Source organism: Ptychodera flava, chromosome 5 (assembly GCF_041260155.1).
Source record: "Ptychodera flava strain L36383 chromosome 5, AS_Pfla_20210202, whole genome shotgun sequence".
Classification (NCBI taxonomy): Eukaryota; Metazoa; Hemichordata; class Enteropneusta; family Ptychoderidae; genus Ptychodera; species Ptychodera flava.
The window spans coordinates 21,822,673-21,844,752 of record NC_091932.1 but is presented as its reverse complement, the minus strand read 5'-3'; the positions used below and the strand labels follow the sequence as shown (position 1 = coordinate 21,844,752).

Genomic DNA, 22,080 nt, shown 5'->3' with positions numbered 1-22,080 from the left:
TAAAGAATGACTGCTTCCAAAAGATAACAACGATATCGCCCTCATAGATTACCTTATGTCAACGTTAACTTACCAATGTTTTTGGTCACGTTTATTTCAAGCCTGCATCCCTCCATATCTATGGTGCAATATTTTCGCATACCAGCACTCGAGTCGTAGCAAGTAGGGTAATAGATTCCATCAAAATTTGAATTGTCTACTGTCAGGAAATAAAACAAATGGGCGACAAATGTTACCGAACAAAACGCTGTATCTTGTCAGCCATATGTCGCATTTCTTCGGGTTTTTCCATACATTCTACACGTTTAGGCACTTTAAATAAAATTCTTTGTTTACCGTCCGCGTGCTGGTAGGTTTTCAGGGAAAATTATGGAAAGAAACAAAATGTTACTAGTAACATTATTACAAATAAAAATTATTTTCCAAAGGAAACCAAATAAGAGTTGATCTTGTGTTAGTATATTTGCGTTTTTTGTCTGCTTGTTTTTTTCCCTGACTGGCTGGTAGGTTTTTCAAAAATCCAAAGACGGAAAACAAAGAATTTTCTTTAAATGGCCTTACTATCCTTTCTGAAAAACACACGATAATGTGTAGACAAACGACCAGTCGTGAATACTCCCATTCACACTTATTAAAAACACGTACCTATTATTTCGGCATCAGTAATGTCGTGTTCCTCCGAAGAACCCTATGGATGAATAGAAATGCATTTCAATCCGGGCTCCTAAAATTTATTCGGGGAAACCTAAGCACTTGAAAGGTCTCCAACGACCATCGAAGATGACGTCATTGTTTCTCGTGACTTTTTGGCAATAAAGCAGCAACATAAGAAAAGGCTTCATCGTTAGATATTGGCTGATGTGGGAGCTGACGTTTGCAGTGCAAGCTGTTATCGGATTGCGATAGGCAAAAGTTACAACTGTTCTCATCCTAATAAGAGAGAGAACTGAAGAGGACTGCAGTGAAATCGATAGTCTATGTCCTTTTAATCATACTCTGTTACACAATTTGTAGCATGTAGATTCACTTTGGGTAATTTCAAAGGGCTGATAATTTATATAAAAGTTCATGTATGGAATCTGTTATTCTGTTGTGCTCTACACAAAGTATATATCTTGAATGAGACCTACGGATTCCTCAGCATGACCACATTGCACAATGTTGGGTTGACCCTCAGTCAATTCCACTGATGCTACTGCTTTCAGCACAAGTGTTTTCCGGGTAATTCGACTGAAACCTAGTAAGGAGCTTCGATCTGTCTTTGATATTCGTTACTTTATGGACTTCCGGGTTTCTGTACCTATCTAGGAGCTTCGATCTGTCTTTGATATTCGTTACTGTATGGACTTCCGGGTTTCTGTACCTATCTCCTTCAGCGTGCTCACAATACAGCTGCTAGATCATTTCACAGTCCAAAAAAAATCAGACCATATACGTCCAATCCTGCAAGACCTTCTCTGGCTATACCAGTTCAATATCATGACTACATATTTCTACTACTCACGTACAAAAACCCCGAAGGCCAAGATCCTGTCTACATTCAAGATTTGATGAAAACCTACAAACCTGGTTGTGCATTGCGCTCTCAATCAAAAAATCACGTGTGCTTATGTCAGTATAGACTGATAACATGTAGCGGGAGAGCTTTCTCGTCGGGGATGCCACGACCCTGTAATTCCTTACCATGTGACGTTCGACAAGCATCAACTGCAAACAGCTTATTGTTCATTTGTTTCCGAAGGCATATGATGTACACTAACTCAACCGCAGCTCTGATTAACATTATTAATTTTGGTGCGTTATAAATGTTTTTGATTGATTGATTGATTGATTGATTGATTGATTGATTGATTGATTGATTGATTGATTGATTGATTGATTGATTGATTGATATAATATCACAGAATGTCGACGACATCCATTACTAACTATAAACTACGAGCTCTTTAGTTGGTTCAGCATTTGATCATGTAAACTCTACGTATACATTCATGAATTGTTAGCCATATCATGAAAAATATATTAATGAGGAGCTTGCAGTCCATGCAACAATCATGACAGGATTTCAGAGACACTTACATGGCTAAAACTTCCAATTTCACTGTCTTCTACGGATCTCTTTTTCTTCACAGCTGAAAAAGTGTGTAAATTGTATTAAGGATGACAAATTTCTGTTGTCTGAAATGATCGAGAAGTATTTAACCACTTAAAATTCCATCGACACTTTGATTACAGTACCCATCTGCCTAGTGAGGCTATGTTTGGAATCTTTTGAATGTCATATCAATGAATATCATTGAAATCTTGAAAAGTACTGATTGTGTCACCCCAATGTTTTATATTAACGTGTCTCGATTCAAAGTAAATTGCAACGGTGCACAAAAGTAGATCAATATTAGTGATATCTTCACCATGCAAGATTTGTCCAACTGTGTTTCTATTTCCATGCTATAGGGAATTGTCAATGAAATGGATAAACTGACTGAAAATGGTAAATCCGTTACCTTGGTCACACAATGTCCCTGTGTATCCGGTATTACAATTACACACACAGTTGACGCTGTCTAAGACACCATTGACACACCAAGACGAATCGTGACAATCTAGATTAGAATATGAAAAGTAAGAGAAAAAAATAAATGAAATCGTGTTTTTTGTTTTGTTTTTTGTTTTTTGTGTTTTGTTTTTTCTTTCCTTTTGTAGTCTTTTTTTTTGGTAAGCGAGAATAACTTGGATTAGAATATTGAAGGTATGGGAAAGCTATTGAAGGTATGGGAAAGCTAAGACGAATATATTTATTACCAAGGAGAATAAGGAGCAAATTAAAATGCTTGTGCTACCTATGCCATCACTGGAAGAGCTTTGGCTGCTTCTGGTGGCGTTCCACATTACATGGCATAATTTACACAGAATCACTTATTTACAAAAGATTCGTTCAATTTTCATTAATTTGTAAATTCAAAATTAAAATGTCGTTTGTTTTCACCCTTTAGCATGAGAAGCATGCATAAGTATTGTGAGAAAGAAGTTGAATTCATGCCAATCAATGCAAATTACCAGATTTCGTTGCTTCTTTTTTCTCTCTTTCTCAATGTTTTAAAAAGTGGACTCTTACATTCTGAATAAGAGTCATTTCAATTTGGCTTACGATTACTGTGATCACATAGTTTAAAGTCATTCTTTCAACCTCTGCCATTTAAAAATGAGAATAGAAAACGTAAGACAAGACTCGTTTTTCTCCCAAAGTTGATGTTTTCTACCACAAATATGTACCCTCTTCGTCCTTCAAGTGGACTAGTGCTACCATACTTCTCTACTTCGTGAAGAGATATAGTGTATATGAGGGGAGGGGGTTCATGTAATTTTTGATTAGAAATTAAAAGTGCTTTGAATAAAATTCTTTGTTTGCCGTCCGCGTGGTGGTAGGTTTTCGGAGGAAATTGGGAAAACAAACATAATTTTAATACTATTACAAATAAAAATATTATTTTTCCACAAGAGCGCAAATACAAATTGAGCTTATGTTAATACACCCGTGTTTTTTTATGTGTTTGTTTTTTTTCCCTGGCTGGCTGGTAGGTTTTTCAAAAATCTGAGGACGGTAAACAAAGAATTTTCTGTAAATGGCCTAATTTGAGTATAAAAAGGAAAACGTAGAGAGTGATTCAGCCAGTTATCAGAGGCATTAAGAATTTATTCCATCAAATTTTTTATCGGTAGTACGACCGTGTTTTTTATGTATCCCTAGAACCAGACACCAAAGCGAAAGTTTCGTACTCGGCATCCACCGAAATGGGTAACTACACCGTTGCTGCCCAAGGCTGCGTCAGTCGCGGTGGTCAGCTTGCGAACACGCTGACAGAAGAAATGGACACAAACTTAGCGACCTTCTTGGAGACTTCTCCGGGAGACACGTACCTGATCGCATGCATAAAGTGAACGGCGAATGGATGGACAGCGCAGGGGTCAAATTTGGTAGCTATAGTAACTTGGCTGGTACTCAACCGAATGACAATGAGTGTGCGGACGCGAGGTATGTTTTGATTGAGACATAAGTCAAAATGGATACAACTCGAAAAAAAAAAGAAATTCACGGCACAATTAAAACGCATGCCGGTTGATTTTTGCAGGTTATTTATGAGAATATATCACGATGAGATTTGATGTACATGTATTACAACCTATGTATCGATATCATAACTTTTTAATGTCTGAATGTCATTAGTTGGGCATAAATATTCCTTGGTGTGGTATTTTTGACATGCTTAATCAAAGTTAATCAAATCAAAATCAGTACAAATGCTGGAACCGAAATTTAGGCCCAGGCATTGTAAGCATTTCTTTCGTTTCAGGAGAAACTCAGATTGGAAGTGGTATGGAAGAGACTGTTCTTGGACCGGTGTGCCTCATGTCTGTGAATTCGGTAATTATACTGAGTTGATCTATACTCTGCTTTGAATAGATAGTTTATTGGTATACATTAAACATTTTGGCAGATTACATTGGTAAACGATTATTTTGAAAATAATCATAAATTGCGTGTAATACGCTACCCATTGAAACCTTTTATCGTTGTCAGGATAGAGACTGAATTGTAGTTGAGTCATAAAACGTAGAAATGTTTCGGGAAAAGTGTTTTGCCGAATCCACTTATCAAAATTCATCATCAATGTCACTTTAACAGTCTACAAAACCTATGATACAACGATGTTTCAAAGAAATATGGAATGTAGAAAAGAAAAAGTGTACCTAAATTGCTTAATAAACTGCATCGCTTATGTGATCTCCTTACAGACTGTGAGGGTACGGCATCATGGTGTGTGAAAGGGACACCGACCGACAATGCTTATGGGTGTTACTGCAATTGTTATTATGGGTGGACGGGTGACTTCTGTACAGGTATGTATGTATGTATGTATGTATGTATGTATGTATGTATGTATGTATGTATGTATGTATGTATGTATGTATGTATGTATGTATGTATGTATGTATGTATGTATGTATGTATGTATGTATGTATGTATCTATCTATCTATCTATCTATCTATCTCTGTCCGGATGGATGGGTGGATGGATTGATGGATGGGTTGATGTTGAATGAGGCTATTTCTGGTTTTATATATTACAGTGGTGTATACACAAGTTGGAGAGGAGATAAGGACTTGTCGGTAATAATAAAGCAGTCAGACGGTGTGAGTTGAACTTTTTATTTGAAATATCACAGTCAAAATTAATAAAATCAAATAAGGTAAACCGTTGCACAAAAAAACACCTTCCTCCCCACCCCAGGGAACTGTCCCCTGTACCCTATGGTAAAATGCGCCAAGGAGGACAGACATTCGGACTCTCAAACCTATAAGATGTGTATTTGGTCTTCTGAAGCTTACTGCATATCATTGTGTAAATGACGTTTTCACAGAGTTATTTTTGTTAAATTTGGATAGTTTAGTTCTACCCATGGAATTTACACAGGGATGGCGACCATTTGAATTTCGAGTAATTTCAGGCAATTGTTTGACCCCTAATTTTTATTCTTGATTTCGAAGGTTTAAACGTTTAAAGCTTCCTTGAGAAAAGTTCGGAGAAAAGATTAAGTATTTTAGTTTCGAGGCGCGAACTACCTTAACCTGTTCACCCCCAATTCCCTGTAAACAGGTCCAAACTTACCATTGATAACAATAGGTTTGGCAGAAACCATGGTGGTGAAAGGGTTAAACCACACAGGGGGCGTTGTGTAAGATACATTTACTCCCACACAAAGATCGATCTCCACCACTCTTCGCAAGAAAGTGTTCCAAAATAGGTCACTTTAAGAAGAGAATCTGCGTTAGCAAATAATGTGTATCACTGCACCCTCCAGAGGCGATAGCTTATAACTGTCAAATTGCCCACCAATTTGACATGCGAATTCACTGACCCGGGGTTATAATCACGACTTGTGCGTCTAGCTGTGTGAGAAATGATTTCGCCTCAGCTTCAAAATAGTACCCTACCTCCAAATTTACTGTAGGAGTGAAAGTGGTTATAAACTTACCAGGGGGTATCTGTCTTTTTCTCGCACCGTGGTGGTGGCGATTGTGGTTCCGCTCATGAAACTGTGAATGTAAAACAGATATACAGGCGACAAACGTCAGAAAAGGCCAAGAGCGGGGCACTCTCTCGCCAAGCGCCCCAACAGTCCGTGCAGCTTTATAGTAGACGGCTCCTTGCGATATGTCTCTCTTAAAATCAACTCCGTAATTAAACGTATACTGTCACCTGTTCCAATTATGCCACAGTTACCATGGAAAGAGAAAATCTAACCAATCACAGATTTTAAGCGGGTGGCCGCTTTTTAAAAACAGCGCCCTCACATGGGCGTTTTGAATACCAAGGAACGCCCCTTTGACCATATATGGGCATATTTAGATTACAGGTGACTGTATACCTCCGTAATTAAACTGGAAGTATAATACGGAAAAAACTACCTTCACAGAGAAAAGAGATGCAGAGGTTGCGAAATCAAGCCCGCTATTGAGTCTGAGAATGAAGGTAGACTACTTTTCACAGATTTCGCAGTTTATAACATATTGTATCAAATGCATTCCTCGGATACAAACAAATTACGGACATGTTCCACTTCATAATGCAACGCATCGACAGAAAGACGTTTAAACAGAAGGATCTGTGAAAGAAAAGAATCCGGTAAGATTTGAGAATAATGATACTCGTATTTTACTTCTGCAATTATATAGACTTTCCTCTACCTCGTCAGGTTATAGCACACTAAGTTTTACCGGGGGTGTACGGCGAAGAAAATGTTTTCCCTCAAAAATAGTTTTTTCCCTCATTTGCCCCTAGATGATTAAATTAAATACTCAGATAATTTTTAGCGTCAAACGTTTTCCCTTAAAACATTTAACGATAAAAAGTTTACATTCCTTTTGTTTCACGTAACAATGATAAGGAAAAAATGAGTTCACAAGGAAAGGAGAGGAGGCTATGGATGAAACACTTCTCCGGAGATAAACTTGCTCAGAAAGTCAGTAATATCAGTGGTTGAAATCTCTGTCACATTTGACTCCACTACAATACAGCAACGTACATCTCTAATTTTCAATCTGTTTAAACTCATCACTGGAGAAAATAAGTCTTTTGCACTGTTTCAGATTGAGATTCGGATCAGCTGTGTAGAATGTAAGTTGTCATAATCAGTGGACATAAAGAGGAACATCATTTTCGCTTGTGACGAAATAAATTAAGCAAGCTAGCCTAGCATCTTGAGCCTGAGACATAAAGTACCGCATTGAACAAAAAACGTATGTGTACTAACTTGCTGGATGCTGTAGGCTGTGCTGGTGGCTAACAAGTTTTCCAGAATCACGATCGTCCAAAAGACAATGTTTCCGATCGCTGCCATCCTCAGAAAGTCCTGACGGGATTTCTCGTCAAGCTCAACGCCAGCTGTAGAGCATCAGTTCGATCAAGTACATATAAGGCGACGCTTTACGGGAACTCGCGTTTCTGCTGACACTGCTCTCGTAATTTGTGTACACTGTGGGTGGTTGAAGTGCCCTGTGCTCATTAAAGTTTAGCGGAAGTGTCTGCGTGATTTTTTAGCGACCGTGTCGGGCGCTTGTGGTAAAATTTTATGATTATAAATTACATACAATTTCAAAGTTTGCCTCGCGATTGCCCTTGCCAGGTAAAATGAGCTTCTTTTTGTGTATGCCATTTAAAGAGTTTTGAAACGAATGAATTTCATAAAACCTGGATAATCAGATTTGTTATCCGACCGTCGCGCTCTTCCTTTCAAAAAAATAAATCTGAACTATTACACAACCTCTTTCCGATACGCTGTACAAAAAAATCATTAATGCAAATTGAATAAGCGAAACCTTTCCGTTGTCGCGATATACTTTCTGTTGTATTTTTCGAAACATCTTTTGATCTACGTCCTGTAAAAGTCCCTGATGTAATGAAGAGGCAACTTTTTGATCTTCTGATTCACGGAAGATTTCAATGCTGTTATACAAGAAGCTATCGTCGGATTTCTGACAACTTTACTAGACCAGAATCTTGCCCTAACACCCCCCCCCCTTTCTTTCTTTTGAGCGATATGGTTTTCTTGATTTGGAAGCACTCAGTCTCTCTCTCTCTCTCTCTCTCTCTCTCTCTCTCTCTCTCTCTCTCTCTCTCTCTCTCTCTCTCTCTCTCTCTCTCTCTCTCTTATGCTACAAAGTTTAATCAACATTGCCAGGAATATATGTTGCAGTATCATTCACACAATTTTGTATAGAAGGAGAATCATAAAAAATAGCATCTAGTAACTAATGCTGTTGACATTTAAAGCAAAGTGAATCTCAAGTGGGGAAAACTTTCAATGGATAGGTCGATCATATACACGCACACGAGTTGAGGATGCTGTCGAAGTTAAGATTGCAGCATCATATCGGTTTGTCAAGTTGAATTTTTTCGTATTTAACCTCCCTTTCTTTTGATATGAAATAACGGGAACACAACAAAATCTTCCATTACATGCCGCATACATCGCACGTCGCGTGCTTGATAGGATTTAAGTGGTACGTGGTTGACGACGTGGGCCGCATATTCTTCATTTGTCTGAAAGTTACCTGGAACTATTTTCAACTTGACATTTAAAAGAAACAAACTACATGTTTTCCATAGGAAATATGGTTTTTAGAAAATTATGCATGAAAAATCGATAAACAACGCAACTGTGATTCAGATATATCAATTGACGATAAAAGTATATGCATTCTTGACTGATTGTCGCCTATCATGTAAATAAAGCATATAATATAGGGTTATTCACAAAATACGGCCCTGTATGGACGAGGGCTCAGTGAGTGACGTATTGGACGAGCCGAAGGCGAGTCCAATACGTCACTCACTGAGCCCGAGTCCATACAGGGCCGTATTTTGTGTATAACCCTATTCTTATACACCTCCCTCCATTAATCGTCCGTATAAACTAATTCTATGGTAAATTTTGAGGGATGCGGCACGCGCGATATGAGTGGAACGCGCGCGATTGTTGAAATAAAATTGCTACAAACCCCAACAGGCGCGTCGCGCGTCTCCCGTATTCGGGACTCCGCGTACTATACAAAATACGGAAAGTTATTGGACGGTCAAACTCCCATAGGTTACGGCAGTAGGTGCATAATAATTATTATAATGTGCAAAGGAACCTCGAAGTTTGGAGTGAAAACTATGTAAGAAAAGCATGTAATAATTGAAGCTGCAAGCAGCGTTGGCGGTGCCCAAGCCTAATATGACATATACACACAAAAACTAACCTTGAAATCGGGTATTTGAGAAAAGATTTTATCTTATAGTACTCGTCATGTATCACTTCAAGGATGACATGAGTAAAATGTCGACTCAATCGGTGGTTTCGTTTTGGAAAAGTAGATTTTTGAAGATTAAATTGGTATTTTTCGAAAATCCAATATGGCGGCCAGATCGCGTGACCGATCGAAACGTCTTTCGCAAACTTCAAAGAGATCACTCTAAGGATGATATGAGTAAAATTTCAGTTCAATCGGTGTGTTGGTTCTGGAGGTCAATTAGGTCATGTGACATTTTGTGAAAAAAAATTGTATCCCATACTTTTCCCCATATACCAAAAATCAGACCTCTAGCTGTATTGTTTTTCCCAGAATTAGATATGTGCATATTTAATGAGGTTTATGATGTGCCGTCATAAGGTCTCCCATCATAACAAATATGAAGGATGAAGTACTTGTGGTTACCGAGTTATGGACATTAATGTATATTTGAGGTCAATGGTCATAGAGGTCACTTGACATTTGTGAAAAAAAATAGTATCCAATAGTTATCCCTATATACCAAAAATCAGACCTCTAGCTCTGTTAGCTTGCCAAAAATTAGATATGTGCATATTTAATGAGGCATGACATATGGTACCATAAGGTCTCCCATCATACAAAATATGAAGGGTGTAGCACTTGTGGTTACTGAGTTATGGACATATACGTATATTCAAGGTCAAAGGTCACCGAGGTCACGTAATATTTTGTCAAAAAAATTGTAATGCTAAGTTATCCCTATATACCAAAAATCAGACCTCTAGCTCTATTGGCTGGCTCAGAATTAGATATGCGCATAATTAATGAGGAACAGGATGTGGTGTCATAAGGTGTCCCATCATACCAAATATGAAGGGTGTAGCACTTGTGGTTACTGAGTTATGGACATATACGTATATTCAAGGTCAAAGGTCATCGAGGTCACATGACATTTTGTCAAAAAAATTGTATTGCTAAGTAATCCCTATATACCAAAAATCAGACCTTTAGCTCTATTGGCTGGCTCAGAATTAGATATGCGCATAATTAATGAGGTACAGGATGTGGTGTCATAAGGTCTCCCATCATACCAAATATGAAGGCTGTAGCACTTGTGGTTACTGAGTTATGGACATATATGTATATTCAAGGTCAAAGGTCATCGAGGTCACGTGATATTTTGTCAAAAAAATTGTATTGCTAAGTTATGCCTATATACCAAAATCAGACCTCTAGCTCTATTGGCTTGCTCAGAATTAGATATGCACATAATTAATGAGGTACAGGATATGGTGTCATAAGGTCTCCCATCATACCAAATATGAAGGCTGTAGCACTTGTGGTTACTGAGTTATTGACATATACGTATATTCAAGGTCAAAGGTCATGAAGGTCACATGACGTTTTGTCAAAAAAAATGTATTGCTAAGTTATGCCTATATACCGAAAATCAGACCTCTAGCTCTATTGACAGGCTTAGAATTAGATATGCACATAATTAATGAGGTACAGGATATGGTGTCATAAGGTCTCCCATCATACCAAATATGAAGGGTGTAGCACTTGTGGTTACTGAGTTATGGACATATACGTATATTCAAGGTCAAAGGTCATGAAGGTCACATGACGTTTTGTCAAAAAAATTGTATTGCTAAGTTATGCCTATATACCAAAAATCAGACCTCTAGCTCTATTGGCTGGCTCAGAATTAGATATGTGCATATTTAATGAGGTGCATGATGTGTCATCATAAGGTCTCCCATCATGCCAAAAATGAATGATGTAGCTCTTGTGGTTACTGAGTTACGGACATATATGTATGTTTGAGGTCAAAGGTCATGGAAGTCATGTGACATTTTATTAAAAAAATTGTTTTCCGTGGTTATCCCTATATACCAAAAATCAGACCTCAGGCTCTATTGGATTGCCCAGAATTAGATATGACTCTTACATAGGCCAGAATAAGCCATCGATATAGCTTAGCTGCAGAAGTATAGGAGAGGTCAAAGGTCATTGAAAAATCAGAAAAATAATACTTTAAAAATCTTCTTCTCAAAAACCGCCAGGTCAATTTCCTTGAAATTTCATATATAGCATCTAGGTAGTATTGCCTATAAAGTTTGCGAAAAGATTTTGGATCGGTCAAATTTTATGGAAATGGGACAGTAAAAAACATTTTCATTTCAAAATTGTAGCCAGGTCACATGACTAATTACAAATTCAAGGTCAGGTGCACCACTTCTCATTGGTCCCCATCATTGTACCAAGTTTGAAATGTTTAGCATAGGCGGTATTCAAGTTCTAGGCTGGCAAAAAAATGACACAAGAAGAAGAAAGAAAAATTCCAACGAAACAATAGGTGCCCAAGCTTGGACTTGGGCACCTAAAAAAACATTATAACCAAAACGGGGAACGCCCTCCTGATGTAAGACAAATAGCTACCTGTCCTTGGGCACACAACCCTTTGTTAGGACTCTAATATATATGATTGTTGGGAAAAATTATAGATACAATGTACAATTTCTTTGCGAACTCTACTATTTGTCATTCTTTCGAGGGAATTTTAGTTCTGTTTGCATTTTCGTCGGCGGTTGAACTGTACTTTAGCTATGACGTCAGCAAAGTGAACCACCAAATGGTTTTACTTGTTTTCAAAATTATACCAACTTGTGGCACCAGTTTTAATTGTCGCGCCGCAGTTTAATTAATGCTTAAATCGCTCTTTCAACGACCAGGCATCAGGGCGCGGTCTTATAAAATGAACTGAATTTCAAATACGTAAATCCATATGCAAGTAAGAGGCCTTTCATTAACATATACTTTGCTGCAAATGAAAATGATACACTGAAACTGAACATACCGTGTGCATATCAAATACTTTAAATCGATATCTATTGATAGTAGTTTCTGGTGGAGTAATTATCGTCGCCGAATTGTTTTTTTTTTTCCATTACGATTGTCGATGGAAATCTCTTTAGACTATAGCAACGAAATTATGTCGAAAACGTATGAATAGTTCCCAGTTGGCATGTGGGTGAAAACTGTGGGGTACCTGGTTGGAAAGATATGATAAAATGAATTTGCAAATCTGCATGTGTTTTTGAAATAGATAAACTCCACAGGTATCCCAGTATATGTCAATCTTGATCTCTGCCATTTGAAGGTAATACAACCCCTTTCGCCCACATTGCATGGATCCACTGATCAAAACAGTACGGAAATCAACGTCAGCCATCGTTTCTAGGGACACTTTGTTTTGAAAGTTTGCATGTCGTCACACATCATGATTACGTAATCGTTGTGACAATTCTTAAGTATGTTGAGGCACGGTTCTCCTGTACCAGGCATGCCCGAATTGAAGAAAATGGTAGCTTTTCAACCTACACTGTCAGGATTTATTTTATATTTTGGCCACCTGTCGATTTCATTATATTTTAACAGATTCGGTACAAAAACGTTTAGTACTTAAGACACGAGACCAAAAAAACCAGTTTCCAGCCAATCATATATTTATAAAAACTCAATATTCAAGCCGCTAAAACTTTTATCGTTTTCTCTGCACATTTGGCGGGAGTACTTTTCACCCATCAAAAAAAAACGATGGTCAGTGATTTGGTTCATATCATTCTCTAGATATGCGCAATGTTGATTTACTACAAAGGAATATACTTTGGCGAAATTTCAGTGTTTTAAAGTTTGTACCAAGACCTGAGATCACTCGAAGTGTAATGAAATACAATCATTTATTTAAAAATACTACATTTTCAATAGCGCTGTTGTTCTGTGCAATGCTTTTGCTATATTTTAGATGAAAATGGTTGTGAAATAATTTTTCCGAGGTTCTTGAGTATGTACGCACGTTTATATCATATTTTGAATTAAATCTAAAGTTGTGATAACATAATTACTTCTTGAAAGTTTTGTTCTCACCATTTTATTTTCATCATTTGTTCAGAGTTGAAAATACCACCATTTCCAGAAAACGAAACATCAGTCAGGAATGTGTGTTCAATGCAGTTTGACCTTTGCAGCTAATATGTACTTTCAACAGAAATGAAATGGTTTGGCATCGGGAAACCATGCAGAGTACTCGCCCCAGGATACTTTGAACTTTGTAACAGCTATCAAAATTGATGTCACATTTTACATCCCTTAGTATGTTCCCCATTCAAGTCATATTTCGACTGCCGCGAATATAAGGAACGCCAATAACTCACTTGACCTGTGATTTGCGCAGACTCAAATTGATTTCAGCCTAATGCTTTGCTTTGCGGTGCACTGAAAACGCTATAGCGGCACAATAAGTATCGGAAGGAAAAGATAAAATGTGCCATGCTGTTTTATTAAACAACCCAGGGTGGACGACGAGACACAGTCAAGCAAACGCATCGATGAATATCTTTCCTTGGGCAGTTGCCAACAGTACCTTTTGTTTTGATCATCAAAAACAATTATAAATTAAAGCTGCAAGCAGCGTTGGCGGGGCCCAAGCAGTGAACATGTTGAAAAATCTTGCAATAATGATATTATGTGCAAAATTCGAGCTTCAAAAAGTAGGATTTTGAACATCATCTAATAGTTACTGTACGTTTCACTTGGAATTAATATTTTACGGAAAATCCAATATGGCGGCCAAACCACGAGACCGATCAAAACCTATTTCACAAACTTGAAACACATCACTTTAAAGATGGTATATGCAAAATTTCAGTCAATTCGATGTTTGTTCGGGAGAAGAAGATTTTTAAAGATTAAATCACGATTTTCGAAAAATCCAATATGGCGGCCAAACCACGTGACCGATCAAAAGGCCTTTCGCAAACTTGAAAGAGATCACACTAAAGATGTTACATGTCAAATTTCAATCGAATCTGTGTATTGGTTCTGGAGTAGAAGATTTTTAAAGATTAAATCACGATTTTCGCAAAATCCAATATGGCGGCCAAACCATGTGACCGATCAAAACGCCTTTCGCAAACTCAAAAGAGATTACACTTAAGATGTTACATGTCAAATTTCAGTCGAATCGGTGTGTTGGTTCTGGAGAAGAAGATTTTCAACAATTAAATCAGATTTTTCGCAAAATCCAATATGGCGGCCAGACCAAGTGACCGATCAAAACGCGTTTCGCAAACTTGAAAGAGATCACACTTAAGATGTTATATGTCAAATTTCAGTCGAATCGGTGTGTTGGTTCTGGAGAAGAAGATTTTTAAAGATTAAATCACGATTTTCGCAAAAATCCAATATGGCGGCCAGACCACTTGACCGATTAAAACGCCTTTCGCAAACTTGAAAGATATCACACTTAAGATGTTACATGTCAAATTTCAGTTGAATCGGTGTGTTTGTTCTGGAGAAGAAGATTTTTGAAGATTAAATCACGATTTTTGCAAAATCCAATATGGTGGCCAAACCACGTGACCGATCAAAACGCCTTTCGCAAACTTGAAAGAGATCACACTTAAGATGTTACATGTGAAATTTCAGTTGAATCGGTGTGTTGGTTCTGGAGAAGAAGATTTTTAAAGATTAAATCACGATTTTTGCAAAATCCAATATGGCGGCCAAGGTCATGTGACCGCATGCGATTTTATTGGCAAATTCTTAAGATCTTAGGCCATGCTTGCTATACAAAAAATTTCAAATCGACTAGACCCCTGGGTCTTCTGGAGAGGCCATTTTTAGGTTTTTGGAAAATCCAATATGGCCGCCAGGTCACGTGACCAATCGAAATTTGTATACCCAGGTGCACGAGATCTCATAGGTACCTATTAGCCCTGCAAGTTTCAGAAGTTTGCGGTAAGCGGTGGTTGAGTTCTAGGTCGACAAAAAAAGAGCGGAAGAAGAAGAAGAAGTAGAAGAAGAAAGTTGAACTCCTATAAAACCAATAGGGGCCCAGCCGGCTGGCTTGGGCCCTAAATATTCCGCCGATATTTCTTGGCTATCGCCATATGTAAGACTCAACTACCAACACCTGTTAATAATAACTCAGATGAGCCGGGCGATGACTTGCCGATATATTTGCTCGATTTTTGTAATCATGGCGCGTATACAAACTCGAACATCAACTTCAAATCAACAAACACGACTGCTAGTTTACTTCCATCTTTTGTATCGGGGTTTTTTGTCGAGCTGGGCTCGTTTCGGTCGACGGTTGTGCTAAATTGAAGCAAAGTTTAAATTTATACATCCGAACATTCGAGTCTTCTGAATTCAGAGGATAAAGTCTGTTTGTTTATCAATTCTTAGTGACACGTGAACATGCATGCAATGCTTGAAGGTACAGTTGCGTAATGCTTTTTGTAATTCTCTGCATATAGACTTCTTTATTGAAAGTTCTGTTACATAACCATCGACAGTCTTTCTCGACTGTCTATGATATAACCAACGTCGATGTAGAGTGTTATTCTTGTTTTTGCTATAGACTTCTTTATTGAAAGTTCTGTTATATAACCATCAACAGTCTTTCTCGACTGTCTATGATATAACCACGTCGATGTAGAGTGTTATTAGGGGCCCAAGCCGACCGGCTGGGCCCCTATTGGTTTTATAGGAGTTCAACTTTCTTCTACTTCTTCTTCTTCTTCTCCTTCCGCTCTTTTTTTGTCGACCTAGAACTCAACCACCGCTTACCGCAAACTTCTGAAACTTGCAGGGCTAATAGGTACCTATGAGATCTCGTGCACCTGGGTATACAAATTTCGATTGGTCACGTGACCTGGCGGCCATATTGGATTTTCCAAAAACCTAAAAATGGCTTCTCCAGAAGACCCAGGGGTCTAGTAGATTTGAAATTTTTTGTATAGCAAGCATGGCCTAAGGTCTTTAGAATTTGCTAATAAAATCGCATGCGGTCACGTGACCTTGGCCGCCATATTGGATTTTGCAAAAATCGTGATTTAATCTTTAAAAATCTTCTTCTCCAGAACCAAAACACCGATTGGACTGAAATTTCACATGTAACATCTTAAGTGTGATCTCTTTCAAGTTTGCGAAAGGCGTTTTGATCGGTCACGTGGTTTGGCCGCCATATTGGATTTTGCAAAAATCGTGATTTAATCTTCAAAAATCTTCTTCTCCAGAACGAACACACCGATTCAACTGAAATTTGACATGTAGCATCTTAAGTGTGATCTCTTTCAAGTTTGCGAAAGGCGTTTTAATCGGTCACGTGGTCTGGCCGCCATATTGGATTTTTGCGAAAATCCTCATTTAATCTTTAAAAATCTTCTTCTCCTGAACCAAAACACCGATTTGACTGAAATTTCACATGTAACATCTTAAGTGTGATCTCTTTCAAGTTTGCGAAAGGCATTTTGATCGGTCACGTGGTTTGGCCGCCATATTGGATTTTGCAAAAATCGTGATTTAATCTTCAAAAATCTTCTTCTCCAGAACAAACACACCGATTCAACTGAAATTTGACATGTAGCATCTTAAGTGTGATCTCTTTCAAGTTTGCGAAAGGCGTTTTAATCAGTCACGTGGTCTGGCCGCCATATTGGATTTTTGCGAAAATCCTCATTTAATCTTTAAAAATCTTCTTCTCCTAAACCAACACACCGATTCGACTGAAATTTGACATATAACATCTTAAGTGTGATCTCTTTCAAGTTTGCGAAAGGCGTTTTGATCGGTCACATGGTTTGGCCGCCATATTGGATTTTGCGAAAATCGTGATTTAATCTTTAAAAATCTTCTACTCCAGAACCAATACACAGATTCGATTGAAATTTGACATGTAACATCTTTAGTGTGATCTCTTTCAAGTTTGCGAAAGGCCTTTTGATCGGTCACGTGGTTTGGCCGCCATATTTGATTTTCGAAAATCGTGATTAATCTTTAAAAATCTTCTTCTCCCGAACAAACATCGAATTGACTGAAATTTTGCATATACCATCTTTAAAGTGATGTGGTTCAAGTTTGTGAAACAAGGTTTTGATCGGTCTCGTGGTTTGGCCGCCATATTGGATTTTCCGTAAAATATTAAATTCCAAGTGAAACGTACAGTAACTATTAGATGATGTACAAAATCCTACTTTTTCAAGCTCGAATTTTGCACATAATATCATTATTGCAAGATTTTTCAACCATGTTCACCGCTTGGGCCCCGCCAACGCTGCTTGCAGCTTTAATTCTTGTTTTTGCTTCTTTTCAGTGGAAAAAAACACGTGAGAATGCCTTTGGAACCTGGAGGGATGGAATTCCTCAATGGCAATGCTGATGATGACTTACATCATTATCATAGAAGGTCGAGAAAAAATAGAGTGGGTTAAGATGAAGCGTGCAGAAAACAGACCTCAGTACCTGAAGTTAACAAACCACCGAACGCTTCGGTAAATAGTCCATGTGGCCGACACGAAATGGGGGTACACGAAAAATATGTAAAGTTTACACTTCGTGTAAATCTTACATTTCAGGGCTAATACTCAAGCTCTCAGAAGCTTTTCGCCGATAGATCGGTTTGTAAATTTAGTTGCTATTGAAGTATTTCCAAACACCCATACAGGTAAGAATGCCCCTTAGGCTACACTGTAGTTTCAGACTGCTTAGGTTGCTGTAAATAATGAGAATGTGCCAATAAGATATAACCCTCCAAGCCGACGAATATTGTCAGACTTTTCACATTACGCCCTCTATATCGTTCAGCGAAAGCAATTAATCTCTTCTGTCTTTAGCGAAAGGTTATTGGCAAACGCCGTTGACTAGATTTTTAAAACGGGACCTACACAAGAGGGTGAATTCAAGTTAATCCATCCTTTCCGCTATTGCGTCACATCATCCCTTCAAGGGTTCGTTGTCAGGAGTCGGTTTGTTTTCACCAGGCGCTAAACAGAATCACGTTTCTACTTGAACGTTCTTTATACAACAGAGCGTTCAACAAAGGAGTATAAAATCGATATCGACACGTCGAGACTTTCACTTCATTTGTTTGCAAGCGAGCCAATGAACAATTAGGTGATTATTCCGTGAACACTCTCCAAATTATTTTACTGAAGGATTTAACGAATCTCTCTATGAACTTCAAAAGAATTATGCAACTGTACATTCCAGTCCAAGTAGTTTGCAAATAAACAGAAGGCTTCGTAACTAAAGCAAGTCGCAGAATCATATCACGTGGTATCATCAAATGTGTCAAGAAATATCCTTTTTCAATTTCTGAGTCGATCTGTCCGTCTATGTTTCTTTAAGTGTTTCGTCTTTCCACTAATGCCTTAAACTGATTCATTCAGTCAGACTCACCCCATCTGTCTCTGTTCTCTCTCAGTCACTCTTATAATATCCATCCCCAACCTCACTTCATAAATACGTACACAGACAACTTCGACAGTCACAGAAAAATATATCAATCGTTATATTCTCATTGCGCCCTCACTGGCACAGACACACATGCGATCCGTCATTTTCCAAAACAAATTCGCATCTGCTTCATATTCAAGTTGTGTTACAATTTTCTTAAAATCCGTAGAATTATATGTGTTTATGATTTTCTTCTTTTATGCAGATGCCAAAAACCATGAAAAGAGTTAATGAGTCAGGGAGTGGTAGAGGTAATGATAGTGTTAAAGGCTAAGGGAGTGACAATTTAATCATAGGTGAAGGCGCAACCGTTTAGACTCACGTATGTTTTGGTATTTCTAGCAATGTCTCTCGCTACTGAGCATGCGTAACATCATAGAGAGCAAATCACAGGATTGATTATAATTCCAGTGATTGCTTCTCTGTTTTTTCTTTTTTCATATTATTTCACGTTCGTCATATCAAGTTTTATATGCATGGAACGTGTTTCCGATTTTTATGTCGAAATTTACCAAGGAGTGACTGACTTCCGGATAATAATAAGTGACGTAAACCCACCGTATGTCTTCCTACGCCGCTGCTTGCACTGGCATCTTCAGCGTGGGCACCAGTACCGAGTTGGTTGCACAAAATAACGGTGAATAGAATTTTCACCAATATATCCATTCTTTTTTCCCCAAATCGACAAGAAAACTTTTGGAATATGTCGATTCTGAATATGCCGTATTAGTTCCTGACGACGTAATAGTGAATAAAAAATGGGAAATTTAGTGCAACTGTGCCACAATGTAAAGTTCGTTTAGTGCCATCGATATCATAAATCGTTGGCATTTTTAAATGCGAGATGGAGTTTCTTCGTCACAAAGACACACAGTCTGTTCAGTTACACTATCCAACACAATAATTTTGAGGACTTCAAAGTTTGCATAATATGAATAACTGTTGCATATGGTGAGGGATACCAGCGAAATTCTTCCGAAAATATCAGTAGACAAACAAACTATATCAAGCAAAAATTAATACTTTAAAACCAATTTTTTTCTGTCTCCTGTATCAAAGAACATGTCTTCAAGTTGGACAATAAATATGGGCATTTATTATTCCCATATTTTTTTTTCAACCATCGGATTATATTTTGTCACTTTTTTAGATCCATCAATGACAAAATTTCATTCTATCGCTGATTTGTTTCGCATTTTCATTATGTACCTACAGTTTATGTATTATTGTAGTTCAAGCGCGATTCATTTTTTTTGTAATTTCCGAAAGAGGTAGCAGCAGATTACATACTAAGTCTTAGATAACCTAAACAGATGTTAAAGTTCCTCTATTTTCCATGACAGGTTACAATTTGCACTACTTTGTGATAACACCAGTCGACTACTCAGCACCTGTGAATTCATAAGACAATGCACACTGTCTAGTCTGGCACAGTAACATAACGGCTACGGAATGAGTATTCATTTATAAGCGATTGTCAAATCAAAGAATTCGGCCCCAGACAAGAAACAAAGGCCAAGCTCTAAATTCACATAATTATTTTGTCTGTTAATCTCATAAAAGAACTGTAGAAGAACACGCAAACTGCAAATGCCTTGTTCTTTCCCTTGCTTGATATCATTGTACTGTCATATCGATATTCGCATGTGAGACGAAGTATTCGCAGACACATGATTCGTCAACTGACGTCATCCCTACACAGGGCAAGAGGTACCCAACCATGGGAAATTCGACGAAGGTTCACATTTGTTCAGGTTATTTAAGTTAAGGTCCTGACCTCAACTTAAGATAATGCGATCGTTTGTGTGGCTATGTCAATCGCGAGCCAAAACGACAAAGTATATCAATTTGGTTGGAATGGACATAGTTTTCAACGAAAATTAAGAATTCAGTAAATTTTGAGAGAGGATAATTGGTTAATTGAATAAGCGAACGCCATTTTATCTTGATCTAATGCCTGAAATAAAAAGCATTTTCATATATCATTGTGGACGTTTATTTTCTGAGGTCATAGCAGTGAATCTTTCAAAAAAAATCTTTTGATATTAGGATCTTCTGTGCCTAGATAGTCTATTTTAACTTTGCGTTATCCTTAAACAAGATCAAATAAACGCAAAGGATACATCGTTGACATCCATACCTTCATACCAAATACGCATGTATGAAACCGTGATCGTGAAAGTCTCTAAGAGAAAACTTAATTCTTGCTCTATTCTGATAACGTGGGACAAGAATATTTTCGGAAAAGAAAGTTACAAAGGAGAAATAATTTTTAAAAAGAATTTCATGAACGCAGCTATATGTTTTTCGTAGTCAGTCTGTATCTGGCCTGTTTTCGAGTTGATTTGGATACACATACCGACAAAAATTGATATCGCATTAACCTCTGAAAGTATAAACAGTCTCCACATAAAGAAGACAGAAACTGTACTCCAGAATCCGGGAAATAATAAAAATGTCATATTCTTACCTGTTTGTGTATGGTACGCAATTGCAAAAAATATCGTTGCGTCTTTCACAACATGGCACCCAACATAACGACAAACATTAGATAAGACGGTTTTTGCAAAACAAGAAATTGATAAGACCGGCCAATAGATTGACCTGATACGAGTCCACCAATATCTCATATTTGGCATTCTCTCTACGTATAATTATCAGATGCAATTGTGTCCAAAGCTTGAAAGAAATTGACGTTGTTGCTTTTTCCTTTTTTCAGATACTGGTATCATTCTCGTTTATATCCCTGTGTAGTTCTTGGATGCAATCACACTTTGTCTATTTTAATTTTTATTCAATTTGTAGTATGTGGTCCCGGTATTTGCTATCACAATCTTTATGCCTTTCATTTGGGGGGTTCAGAGGCCGAATCAAGCTGTAAATTTCGCATTGTGCGTAATTTCTGCCAAAACAACGAATCGAACGAGTATTTCGTCTCTTCTTTGGCTTATATTTATTTTGTTGGAAAAAAAGTATATTTGTGGTCTCCACGATGGTATGGACCATTCTCGAAATTCCCTCTCCTTGCTGTCTGTAATTTCCTTAAGGCGTGTCAAAAATGTAGGGCAAACGATGAGTGACGTCATTCGGAATCAATCATTACAAGCACACGTGTTCCATTCTGCTTGTCTTACAATTCCCCTCTAGTCGTTTTTCTGACCATTCCACCGCAGACTGCAATTTCTCCCTCGCTTGTCAACTGCGACTAAATCTTTATATTCGATCCTCTATACGTGATCATCATTCTGTCCTGTTTGCGCTACTGACCGAGTGACGTCACTATATTTACCGGACAGAGGATGCAATTTACGGAACTGTACATATTATTTATATCTATGTAATATATTATTTTCAAGAAATCTAAGAAAAGGGTTGCATGTAGATTTTATATTAAATATTACTTATATCAATTATTTGTTTTGTTTCATTTTTTGAAAAGTGTCTAAAGGACGCCACTGAC

The 22,080-nt window shown here is 37.7% G+C and overlaps 1 protein-coding gene across 4 annotated transcripts in view; it reads right to left on the bottom strand.

The window, feature by feature from the left end:
* LOC139133255 (uncharacterized) overlaps positions 1-21,192 on the bottom strand; it is a 42,111-nt gene extending 20,919 nt beyond the window's left edge. The window contains exons 1-7 of one of the 4 annotated variants that reach the window (XM_070699768.1): positions 21,091-21,178; positions 19,179-19,353; positions 6,038-6,098; positions 2,505-2,603; positions 2,080-2,132; positions 646-688; positions 74-199 (exon numbers count right to left, since the gene is read on the bottom strand). In XM_070699768.1, coding sequence (XP_070555869.1) covers positions 74-199; positions 646-688; positions 2,080-2,132; positions 2,505-2,603; positions 6,038-6,098; positions 19,179-19,286 — 490 coding nt within the window. In that variant the 5' untranslated portion in view covers positions 19,287-19,353; positions 21,091-21,178. Of the gene's footprint in view, positions 1-73; positions 200-645; positions 689-2,079; positions 2,133-2,504; positions 2,604-6,037; positions 6,099-19,178; positions 19,354-21,090 lie in introns of all 4 variants that reach the window. The other 3 variants (XM_070699769.1, XM_070699770.1, XM_070699771.1) reach the window with 3 other exon arrangements.
* Positions 21,193-22,080: the final 888 nt, after the last annotated feature.